The 13,213-nt window shown below is 35.4% G+C and overlaps 1 protein-coding gene across 3 annotated transcripts in view; it reads left to right on the top strand.

The window, feature by feature from the left end:
- CDH8 (cadherin 8) overlaps positions 1-13,213 on the top strand; it is a 150,711-nt gene that overhangs the window by 127,274 nt on the left and 10,224 nt on the right. For 2 of the 3 annotated variants that reach the window (XR_008236710.1, XM_052797400.1), the window contains one exon: positions 6,880-7,000. The exons of the other annotated variant lie outside the window; for it this stretch is intronic. Coding sequence is in view for 1 of the 2 variants with exons in the window: in XM_052797400.1 (XP_052653360.1) it covers positions 6,970-7,000 (31 nt within the window). In the remaining variant the exon portion in view is untranslated. The remainder of the gene's footprint in view (positions 1-6,879; positions 7,001-13,213) is intronic. 3 annotated transcript variants of the gene reach the window in all.

The raw sequence follows: 13,213 nt of genomic DNA, 5'->3' as shown, positions 1-13,213 counted from the left end.
TGTTTTCTGCACTTACAGGAGAAGATAAAACAAACCTCTTCAAAATGCTTTTCGTAATCATCAGTAGTGTAACACAAATTGAATTAAGCATCCTAAATGTGAGGTGGTTTGCTTTGCACAGCATGACAAAGTAAAAAAGGTCTTAGCATTTATCTTAATGTTTAAATACTTAGCTCACATCACTAATTAGCCTTGTCCTTTCAATCTGTTACCTATTTAAGACCCACTCTTACTCCTAGTCACAGCCAATGGCAAAATGACTCCTGATCTGAGTGGGAGTGAGGAACCTTTCTTAATAACATGGGTTAGAAAAATAAGTCAAATTTTGTTACAACACTGCCACTCAGTTCTACACAGTTTTTAATGCATTTGAATCAGTTAAATGTGTAAATCCTCTTAAAACAACCAACCAAAATGTCTTGAAATTAAAAATCCACTCGAAGAGACTTTTCTGATTCAATCTTTCAGTATCCAAGAATAAAATTCCAACTATGCATACCATCTTTTTCTATCAAGATTGCTCAGTCAGGGATGCAGTCCATGGTTGATGCTAGAACATGATCTCCCACAGGAGGCAAATATTCCTGTCAAAGCCAAAATGAGGGTATAATTTGGTTGAGGTGAAGTTTCATGTCATTTAAATGTCATAAATCTTAAGTAAGCTTTTAGTTAGTTATGCCACTTAAACAATGGACTTGACCATGACTTTGTCTTGCATATATCTGCTAGATAAGCATGAGTGATTATTCTTGTTGAAAAAACGCCAGTGTTCCTAAAAAAGCTGAACTCACAAGTCAAATTTCTCCTTAGTTGTACTATTGAGTGTCTGGGCTGTCCAAAAGCCAGTTTGGTGTGGTTTACTAGAAGCAATGTAAGAAAATGCCTACAACAAACCCCACTCTCATTTCTGGAGAACTGTGTTTCTGAGGATCAGATCAGTGCACAATCCACTTAGGCTTGGAACGGAAAAACTTTTCCTCCTACTGGTGGGCAAAATCCTTGACATCTTCCTGACTGTTACCTAAGCCTCAACTTCCTCCCATATTCGTGGCCCTGCCAAATTCTTCATGGCAGAAGAGACTGCCTTGATGGCTGCTGAAGAAATGCTGTTCTCTTATGGATATTATAAATGAATTGTATTTTCTCAGGAAACCTAATATAGAAACCCAATCTTTTATTTGCTAGAATTAGTAATTTTTTTCTTTATTTAAATGATTTTTCATGTCTTGCCTTTCTCCAAAGTTCTCTCAAGTGCAGAGATAAACAGAAGAGCATTTGTGAAATTATATTACTCTGGGATTCTTCTTTTGTGCTTTAGTTAACATTGTGGCATTTAGCAATTAATTCTCTAATTCACAAAGTAATGACGTTATCTGATCTGGTGGCACTAGTGTGCAAACAGTGTAGTTTGGCATCTGCCATGGGAAGAAAGCTGTGATGTTCTGTCCTTCATACTGAAGAATATATAAGATGCATGTATTTTGGAATTTTCTCTTGCTATATGCAACATAAGCATAACCATTAATTAATTTAGTTTGTTGCCTACAGGCTAATTCTATTGTTTAAACTTTCCAGATTGCCCTAAGGCAAGTTGATATGATACTTCAGTAATTAGCTGTGTTGCCCAAATATACTAGAAATGCTATGATTGGCTACATTGTTATTGCCAAATATGTTTAACTGAGTGACACAACGGTGTATCTTCATCAGAAACCACAAAAAAACCCCACTTCTCCTAAGGTTATGTTATGTATTATAGAAATTATCCTGTGATCATAGCAGAATCTGTTCCTTGAAATGATATAGTGGTATCCTTTATTTGTTTGGTCTGTTAAATTTACATATTTACAATCCCTTCTGTAGACAAGATGCTCAAAACTGTAGAGGCTGTAGTGCCTTTCTGATGTAAGTAATGTAAAAATGTAAACTTAAATATCATCATAGATCTCACTGAATGTCTTCAGATCATCTCTTAGAAATCTTTACTTTTTGTATCTCATGATCTGTTCTTTCTGTTCTTTTCTGAGCTCAAATGTCTGTTACTGAGTAGTTTTTCTTAGGCTTTGTGCCTTAGCTAAATGGGCAGCTACTGATAATCTGAAGTAAAGCAATCCTACTCTCTCAAACTGTAATGCAAGAAACACTGATCATTTAAATTGCCAGATGCATAAACTTTTATCCATTTACGAGAGAAATAATAAAATTGTGTAACAAAACTATAAGAAGTTAATGCAACGTGAAAATCATGTCGAGTTTTCTGTATTAGTCCTGGTGACTAAACCTGTGACTCCACGACATAACAAATCCTTGACTGGATAAACTCATGTAGACCGACTGTCTGGTCACTCAATTTTCATATGCCTTTGTGCTGGGTTTCTGCATAGGAGCAGAAATGGGAAAAATGAAAATAAGTTTTGTGTAGTGTTTCTGACAAATTTCAAACCAGAAAAAAACTAAAACTTTAGATGAAAATACTTGATGTTTAGGCAGGTGTTGATACACTCTCACAATGTGTTGTAGATTCCTTAGCTGAATGGAATTAACCCTTCCAAAAAGCTGTAGGATCATAATAAATGACAAAAAACTGACAGGAATTTAGACAATTGATGAGGGTTTTGTACTGTCATGGCATTTGTAAATTGAAGTGAGACCCCTAGAAATGGAATTAGCATTTGTTGACAGTCTTTTTTCGGGTGAGTGGTCTTTACAAAGTCTTACCTAAAATCTAATGCCAGTACATGGATCATCTCCTGCATCCCAAACAATACACTCACAGCAATACCTGTTTTCACCATTGAATTCCTAATGCTCTTATGGTTTCCTTAGGTTGTTCAAGTGAGAACAGAATTTTGTGATAAAAGCGTTTTCACAGATGTAAACATTTTGATATGCTGCCAATGCAATTTTTACTTTCAAAAACCATCAAATACATCTTTGCCATAGAGAGACTTAAAGTTTTTTGCAAAAGATGTTTCCATTGCTATTCCATTTTTCTTATGCCAAATTCTGTTTCCTAATGGTATAAACCCCGAATCAAATGTTCTACAGTGCCTTTGGATGCAGTAACTGTTCTGACAGAAGAAATGGTGCATCTCTACTGTATAAATGTGATATTACATACTTCTTACTAGGGCTTATGTAGTAGAAGCAATCACAGGGTTGCTTGGAACATGGGCAGGCCTTATCTTTGGGTTAAGAGAACCATCTCTATGGCATGCGTTCGTATTCCTGCAGAAGTCCAATACCCTTATAAGTAATCAGTCTCCCCCCTCCACAAAATACTCAATGTCCATCTGGTGATTTGAGCTCTGAATTTGGGCCAAACTGATTTTAGTAAGTGCATAGTAAAGAGGGCTTTTTTCTTTTTAAATTGAAGCATTATATATACTTCAGTGATGAACTGTTCTGTTGGTTCTCTATAATGAACTTAATATTTATTCTCAGCTGTGCTTAGTCTATTATACCTATAATACCTATAATAGCTCCAAGAATGTTCATGTTTAAATGTCCATTTCTTTTGTTCTTTCCATCTAGCAAGCTTAATCTGTCACTTATGTCCTCATTGTGCTGCCTTGAAAGTATAGGCAATGTGTCATGTATTTAAAAGGAAATAGCTTGGTATAATCACTTCAATCACTAACTGGCTTGCATGCCTTTGTACACTATTGCACATCTTATTTTAAAAGATTTTCTATTTCTCATCACCTCTTTACCATTAATAAACAATTATTTCTAAACTATTTTGAAATAGACGGAGAAGACCGTTACATGCAACCTCTCTTTTAGATATCCCAAATAAGAATAATAAAAAGCGATCAGCACTACTTCATTTTTGAAAGTACTTCTGTGTCACTGTGTTTTTAATGTAATAAAACCTAGATTTTTTCCACATCTTTTTCCTGAAAGTATTTTTAACAGCATCTGTCAAATGCATACCTGGAGGGTGAGTCTTTTGTTCCCACAGGAGTAACTCTCATGTGTTAAAATGAGCTTCTTTCCCTGAATCGGTTTCCTTTTGCATTTCTTGATAAGTATCTCTGCCATTGTCTCAGCTGCCAGCTAAAGCTCCTTCTGTGTTTTTGATTGACTTTTCTTTCCAAATATATACCTCAGAGAGCTAAGAGGTGGCACTGTTATTTCATTGCCCTCCTTCCAGTTTGCCCAATTTCAAAGTTAACCCACTGACCTCAGGTACAAATTGCCTTAGCAAGGACATCATTAAACCCATCATTTCTTGATGGATGTACAATGAACATCTAGAATAACAGCACCCATATTGTCCTTTGGATATGAGCAGTAAATCCTCATACATTTTTGCAGTTTCATGCAATTTTTCAAGAGCGTTGGGAAACTTTGCAGCCCAGCTGCCATCTATGCCAGAGGGTGTGTCACAATGGCAATTCCTGAGGCAAAGCACATGCTTATGTGCTTCTAATGTGTTTAGCTATCATCCTCATTGCTCTTCTATATCAATAATTAGACTTTCAAAGTACAATTCTAAAACATACCAAATCACATCCTTGTTAGTGGTTTTCTTGAAAAGTAAAATTAACTGACATAATCAGAGATGTGTCTTGCATCCTAAAAGTATGTATTTTTCTACCATGTCTGTCAATATTAGTGGTATGGAATAACATCCAGAAGACTGCATCTAAAATTGTAAAAGAGTATGCTGCATAATCTAGGAAAGAGCATTGATCAACATGTCTCTTAATAGGCATAGTTTTGTCACCAGAAATCACAGGGAATACTTGCATAGCAAGGTGCATTCATTGTGAAAGCAGTAGAGTTCAAAATAAATTATTCCAATGTATTAAAAAACAGCAAACACAAACTAACCTGTAATCTGGCACTTCTGTGCCAGAATCTGCCATCCACAGGCACATATTATATTTCTCCAGGACTGTTCATAGTGTGAAAAACCATATTATAAATATCATACTATCAGTCTTTTTCTCAGCATGGTATTAAAACTGAAGCTATTTAAATAGCAAAGTTCAACATTTTTATAAACTGAGGATAACAGAACAACCTCAGATTATTGATTTTTTTTTGATGAATGATATGGTTAATATAAGATTATTGAAAGATTTTAGTGTGGTTGACAGATTTTGTTCAGTAAGTTCTTTTTGCTTATGTTATACATTGTAAGTTATAGAAGTTAAAACAAGAAAGCATAGAGACGATTTTGATATTTTGCTGAGTAGAAAGGTCTAAGTTTTATCAAAACAAATCATGATAGTTAAGGTAGCTAAGCTCTATGAAACATTTTAGTTCTGTGGATTTAGATTATTCTGACATAAAATTGTATTTCAGAAAACTCTTAATTATATTTAGTATTTCTCAGTTAAAAACAGAATGTGATTTACAGGCCTGAACTACTACATTCTACTTGTGATATACAAGTTATACTACACTGCTGGGTCTGAGTCCATTTCTAAGAATAACATCTCAAGTGTGTCTTGGTCTGTGTGCTGGAAAGCATGTAAGAGTTATGATCTGGCTGTGTGGTGGTAAGAGAACACTATGTTACCTTACGTCCCTCACTATTGGAGCAGGCAGGCAAGGATATCATGGCCTGAAAAAGGACAGGACAGATTCTAGCTTCCACTCAATTAATATGCAAAAAGTGGTATTCAGCCAGTGCAAATAGTTTTCCTGGAGCAAGTGGTTGTGCATTAGGTGGTAAGTGTCAAGTCCCTGAAATAATTTTTTATAACAGAGGAAATGCAGTTCCTTATTTATTATACTCAGGTTCCTTCATCCTTAGTCCTTAGACAATTGACCTGATTGAAACTGCTTTGAATCAGAAACTATGTTAGATCATTCTTTGTAGGAAAAGTAATCAATTTTCTTATTTACATATCTAACAGAATTCTAAGATGTAATGTCATCCTGTGAAGTAATAGACTGTGTCTAAAGACTCAAAAAGATGAGCCTTTTCTGCTAGTGATAAAGTGATAAGCAACGTGAGGTGGAAATCGGTGTGATAGATCTTTAGATTGTTCTTAAATTCTAGAAGACTGGTAGAATTTCAAGTTAATGGTAATATTACCAAGGGACCCCAATACATTCCAGTAATGCTCAGAAGTTCTGTCTTGCCAGGCACTGAATGCATTTCCATTTCCATTGTATGATTTCACATTGCAGTTGAATTAATATATTCAACTCCTTTCAACTATACCATTTTGCAGTCCTAGCAAGGTTATACTTTTCCATGGTACAGTAGTGTCCCATCTAGTCTGCGAATATCAGTGAAAATATTCTCAGCATATATCTTTCATACCTGATAGCTTTCTGCTTCCTTTCCCCCTTTCTTTACTATCATCACTATTGACTATGTTCTGTTATTCCCTGATGTTCTGTTTTTCCTTGATGTTGAATATCAATTGAGTGCAGTTTGAAACAACTTCCCTGGCATAGAAGGATGTGATGTTATTTTCTGAAGTGAAGATTACATTAATGTCGATAGGAAACCAGCATTTTTCCACTCCAATCCTTGTGTGCCACTTCCTTCACTGACACCTGCTTCTGCTGTCTTTCCCATCTTCTTGCATGCAGATCACAGCTCCTTCTGGACTCCCTTCTAATTAGAACCACAGAACGGGTGAAGACTAAGTGCAGTTCATCTGCAAACATACTTTTTAGCCCTATCTGGATGATTTACACCTTCTTTAATGGTTATATGCTTTTCACCACTTCGATAGGCTAAAGAGATGAATCCTTCTTGGTGCACATAGCTGCTCTAGCTGAAACTGAATGTCAGAAAAATAGAATCAACTCTTCAAAGGCTAACTCAGCTACCAAGTTCTTCCACACTTTGACCATTCTGTCTATTCTGTCCATCTGAAACCTTATTCACTCCTCTCCTGTATTCAGGATGCAGGGCTCCAGACAGATTCCCTCTCTCCTCCGCCCTAAGCCAGATGTGATCCATCAAGTCTTCATTCGACTGGACAGGCCAACCTGATGAATGAACCAGCAAGGAGGGGGCCATCTGGTAAGCCGATTGTCCTCTTTTAGGCATCTTTAGGCTCTTCTTCAGCTCTGCTGTGTTCCCCAGCACGTCTGTACTTTTTATAGTTTTGTAGCTGGCAAAGTGTTTCTCTGGGAGCACTTCTGTTCCAAATGCTGTTTAACCTTTCAGTCTTGTTTTAGTTTAGCTCTGTGATGACAACTTCTTTCCAAGCCTTGCAAATACAAACTTTCAGACAACTACAGAAGAGTTGTATACGCACATTGGAAAATAAGACTAATTTCCACAGCATCACAGCCTTGCAGAAACCGCCTCTTTTTTTTTTTTTTTTTTTTTTTTTTTCATGGTATGACTCAATCACAATTACATAGCTATTTCAGGACATTTATGTAAACATGACCCAGCCCAAAACAACGTAAAATGTGAGTGATGAAATACAGGATAATACTGTATATATGCAGCATGCCATTATGCATACATGACCAAAGAGACTTTTACTTCACTCATTCTTAATTTATTGTTTGTGCTGCTAGCAACATAATGTTGCCAAGGCGTCAATTATGTTTCATTTTATAAATCAAACTAATTAAGAAACAGATGCAATCTGAGTGAAAAAGATCTGAGGTCAGTGTTGTGCACCATATGTACAACAGTGCTTACTCATGATGAGGAGATGGATTGGACAGCTGTGAATTTTCCTGCTGTTGGAGTTTCATCATGCTCAGATAGTGTAACATACTTATCTCTCTTTTTCCAGTTTATTTCTTTAATTTCATAATAAAACTAAAAAAAAGTGAGCAACACTGCCATGACTTTAAAAGACTAAGTAAGGGATAAAAGGTTATGAAAACAAAAGAGAAGAGGAAAATAATTCGGTCAGCAAATTAACATGAACATAAATCTATTTTAGCAATAATATGGAACATGGAAGAAAGAAATAACAGAGATAAGTACAAATTGAATCTTCAGTGTGACTTAATTTCAGACACATAATAGGGAAAATAAATATTAAATCAGGGCCTCAAAACTGAACTGCTTAGCAGACAGAAAGGCGTTGTCCTTAATGAGTACAAAACTTCTCAACTAAGTGCTATCAGGAAAACAGTAAGATCCGCAGTACCATCTCTCTGGAATTTGTCTTCCAATGAAACATTGCTCCAATAGCCCTTTAATTTTAAAAAATTCCCCAAGTGCTTTAAAAACATAACTCCTTGAAAGCTAACAGCACCCATGACAATTAAATTCCAGGACTTTAAAAGTATTTCATAGTAGTATTTATAACTAAGTGAATATAGAATATTTAGAGATAAGTTTCCAGATTTTTAATCAACTGTCTTCTGAAAATATGTTGTTAAGAGATTTCTGCTAAAGTACAACTTCTGGTTTCATGGGCAGATCTAATTCCTCCAAGTTTTTTGCAAGAAACAATTCCTGTAGTGGAACTGTTCATGGATAATGCACTATGTTTGATTTCTTGTAAATGGGTTTAATTCACTGAGTAGGAGGAATGATGTCCTAGAGCTGAAGGTTCTGGTAAGGGCTCTACCCCTTCACCACCTCAATATATTACCTGACAGAGACATATTGCATCTTAAGAAGTCCCCCTCCGTTTTCACCTCATTGTTGCATTTTGGTTTGTTTTGAATATTTGGATTTTCTCTCTAAGTACCTAACTGGTAATTATGGCACAAGACCATTTTTCTTCCTTTTTTTGCACCTTGTAAATTTATTGATTGCTCTCATTATGGAATGTTTCTTTGTTTTATCATGTTCTAAATACAGGCTGCTGAGGGGGAATAACCATCCATTAGTTGCTCTAATTGTATTTTTCTTTTGTCAATTAATGAAAAACTAGATAGGAGTCCCATTTTAAAGTCTCAGGTGTAGTAAAGATTAAAATAAGCCCAACAGTCTTCTAGTAGAGGAAGAATCTAAACAGGCTAAAAATGAAAGCAATATAAGCAGGAATCATCACAATTGGGCTGTTACAGTTTCCTTTGATTACTAAAAATTTCCTTTTGTCATTATAACAGATGTGAAGTATATGGACTATTTGCACATGGTTCCTGCATTAAAATAGAAGGTATTAATTTTTCATACTTAGCCTCAAGGCTTGGCTGATAAACTATTGCACAACTAACATTATAATGTGAATTAAAAAGACAAAGAGCATGTTCCAATTTGCATCCTATTTTGAACCAATTACACAAGTGGTGTACAGGAATTATTTTTTATTACTGGAATCACAGTCATTCTTCCTACAAGGTGACCATTACAGTGATTATTATGTGAACTCTATGTCTATACATTCTCCTGAACCTGTCTGGTGTGGTCACATTTATTCCGTATCCTTTCATTTCCTCCTTACTCCTTTTAAGGAAGTGACTATTCAAGAATGGGCTGTATTTCTCTGGCAAAAGCAAATATAGCAGTGACAAACTGAAGGAAATCTGAAATTTTTAATCATTTTGACCAGAGCTTCTCATGTCAAGCTTTAAAGAATAAGGGAGACAAAGCTTTTCTTCTGTGGGTTGGGATTTTTTTTGTACCACTTACAATATTTTCCCATCAACTTCTGATTTTGTAATTTGCATGGGTGGCCTTGTTGTAAAATGAGTCACTTTGTTGGTCTTCATTTAATTCTATCTAATTAGGATGTATTCTATTTGGCAAGCGTCCAGTAATTAGTCATATATTTATGTAATTATTAGTATTTAATATTTATATAATAAATATGCCTAGAAGGCAACCCATTCAAAGGCCAGAAAAGAGGTAGAGTACATGATTTTACTGAATGCAAAGATCTTAGATACTGAGCCAAAGGCAGAAAATAAACGAAACGTGTAAGTTGACCTGGGGAGAGAGTTTGCATATCCTAAAATGATAGGATGTGCATACTTGGTAATCAGTGCTGATTATAGAGGGAGTGAAGATGGGCCCCTGTTTGAAGTGAGATAATAAGCCAGCTTGTTAGGGAGAGATAAATAGAAGAACTTCAAGAAAAGGACCAGATGTCTGCTTGATGGTGTTGAAGAGGGAGAGCTAGTGGGGTCTTCGAAGGTAACACAGACAGATGCATAGTTAGATTACAGTGAATCAGCTAAGCAGTGGTAGCTGTCTGCCTATATTAAGATAGCAAACTCAGATCATCCCAGCTTGGCCTAGACTCATTGTGGGCTCAAGTAAGTAAACTTCACTTTTGTTATAGGCTAAGGGCTATGTACATTTTTGAGCAGTAACTGTAACACTATAGTAATTTTTCTTCGTACATCTGATTCTATAATAAGAGATAAGTCAGGAATAAAGTCTTATCCGTGGAGTTTTGAATGGAGTTAGGTATTGCAGTCGTAAAAATTAAAAGGAGCATCAAAAATAATCACTGAATATTGATGAAAGTATTCTGCTGTATTCTGTAGAATGTTGGACTATCTGGAAACGAACATTGACTTTTTTCTTCTCCTTAGTTTCTAGAATGCAATAAATTACATAAGTTGCACATTGCTTTCATAACAATACATAGAACTTTTTGGTTTTGTTAGGAAGCTTTCATTCAATCTAACCTAAAATTAAAGTTAAAGTCTAGGTTATAAGAAATAAGATAAAAAAAATTTCATGTAACCTTTTTGAACCTGTCAGTACCTAACCTTGTTTAACTCTGTCATGTCACTTTCTATAAGATTTTAATCCATTAAATATGACCCTTCTGTAAATTATACAGTGTTCACCCCAATAAAGATTAAGCCCTTGTGATCTAAGAGCACTCTACAGGAGTGCTGTTTTTTTAGTTAAAGAACGGTTTTGGAGTTCAGAATAGTTTTGTCTAGCTTGGTTACAGGTTTCCTGTATGATTTTGGACAAGTCATTTAATCACTGTGTCTGTCATTGTGCCATGCATACGCTGCTGATGTTCTTTTAAAACATTCATCTGATACTCACATATGACATTAATGGCACCTATTAGCAGCTCCCTATAGACTGGTAAAGACAGATTTTCAAGAGTGCATTCCGGTGTCTCTTTAGGGTCTTCTGAAACTCCCAGTTTGAAAACATGTAGAAGTTATTCTGCAGCTCAGGGAAGGAAATGGTGGAGCCCAGTCTAATGACACCTGTAGCTAAAGCATTGTTGTATCTTTGATACGAGCTGGAATACTAAATATAGAGAAAGGCAGTTTAGACTCAATTCTATACCGTACGTCTCCTTCTATATCATCTTTATCTATCCCACAACATTACAGCTTCTGTTTTTGTACTACTGTTTCTTGTTTTTAAATGAGAAAAATAATTTTTTATAACAAATCAACTTTCTCTTATTTTGTGGTAGTCTTCTGCTAACATGCAAGATCAAAAGGTGTATTTGCTAAAAACTTTAGAGTTCTAATGCAGTCTGTCTAGCAGAATCACTTGCTTTAAAACTTTGCATAAAGAACTTAGCTTTTTCTAGACTAAAATTCTTTTTCTTAATCTTTTTTTACTTTCTTTTTCCTGCTTAGGAAACATGTATCTTTCTCAAAGTGTCTGTTGTTTTTTTCTCTCTCCTTTTTGACTATTTAAGTTTTCTTTCATGATCATGGAGGAGTTTTTGGCATATTAATATCTTTTCTCCTTTGTGAGTAGAATTGCCTTGATGCTTGTAATACTTTTACTTGATCCTGCTTCATATTTTTATTGCAGTTTTTGCCTATACATTTCATTTGTACTTAGACTCTTCCTCATGAATTAGAAGACAACAGGGAACAATTTCACTGTGATATGCAAGTTGTCCTCTTAGCATAGAGATGCATTATATATTTGTACCTTGTAACTTCCCAGCTTGATACGAAGAGAATGAATAAATGTCTTCTGTTTTGTCACACACATATTTCAATTGTGACTAACGAACGTTTTACTGTTTACAGAATCTCCATCCTTGGAGATATTCAAAAGCTGCCTGGACATGGTCCTGGGCTCTAGGTAGCCGTGCCTGAGCAGGGGGTAGACCAGATGACCTCCAGAGGTCCCTTCCACCCTCAACCATTCTGTGATTCTATGAAAACTCTAGAACGTCTTATGAACTGATGCTATAGTTTGCAGATATTTACCAATATAAACATTGCCTTTGTAATATCTCTACAGCAGTGAGACCAAATTAAAATGTTGACATCTTTCCTTGACTCTTTCTTCTTTCCAAGTTATGTGTTGTGACACGCAATATATATGGCAAAGTTAGGGTCTTGCAGTATGTCCTAGTCTTGAAATTTAAATACATATGCACGTGTGTTCCTGTAGACCTGCTTTGATTCTCAGTAATCTGTGTATGCTAGTTTGGAACTTCTGGCTATGCTAACCTTTCTTTATGTAATATTTACATGGCATGCAGAAAGGCTCCTAAGAGTATCTGGAACATTTCATTTGAAAACTTTAGGCAATCTCTTCCACTCTATAGACAGGTAATTGTTTTTTCCACTTAGTGAAATTCCTTCTGTGGATGCATTTTGCTGTTCCTTGCATTTCAAATGACCATTAGTCTCCACCATAGGAGACATATCCTCACTGAGAGGTGTGCATATAGTAAGACATTATGTGTATACTTTGTGTGTAAGACAGAGGTATAAATTACTGCCATTAATGGCCTCGTGATAACAAATTGTTATTGTTATATGTAATCTGCATATGAGAATGTCTTCAAAAAGTCATTATCATACTGACTGTGTGCCCAGGAGCAATCTTATAGCATTTCAGGCTTTCAAATTATAAAAAGTTAATATAACTCTTGATGACATTTACAAAAATATATAATGGCACTCCTTTCAGTTCTCTCACGGAAATTATTCTCAGTGAAGTTAAAGGGAGTTCTGTGTATGTAAGAACTGCAGGATCTGGCACTTTTTAAAATCAAAGCCACATTTTTTTCTTAAGTGGGACCAGCTCAAGAAAATATTAAGTCAATTTTTTTTTTTTTTCATTTATTTTCTGACTTAAAATGCTTCAGCCAATGTAAGTTGTATTTAACTTTCAATGCTCTCTGGCAGAGAGTACACATTCTAAATTTCTTCTCATAGCAAGTTGTTATGTCAGAGTTATAAACCCCTGAAAATTGTCATTTTGTAATGGAAGTGCTGACAAGACCTTTATTACTCCAGTACAAATAGGCCGCCTTCCAATAAATGCTGGTTGGTTTTTTTTATAGTCTGGTGGTTGCTTTCTGCCACTGTATTTCAAAGTGAACATTATAAAAAAAGTAATAGCGTAATAGAAATA

The sequence above is a fragment of the Harpia harpyja genome, chromosome 9 (genome assembly GCF_026419915.1).
Source record: "Harpia harpyja isolate bHarHar1 chromosome 9, bHarHar1 primary haplotype, whole genome shotgun sequence".
In the NCBI taxonomy this organism is placed as follows: domain Eukaryota; kingdom Metazoa; phylum Chordata; class Aves; order Accipitriformes; family Accipitridae; genus Harpia; species Harpia harpyja.
This window is presented reverse-complemented; position numbering and strand designations above follow the sequence as displayed.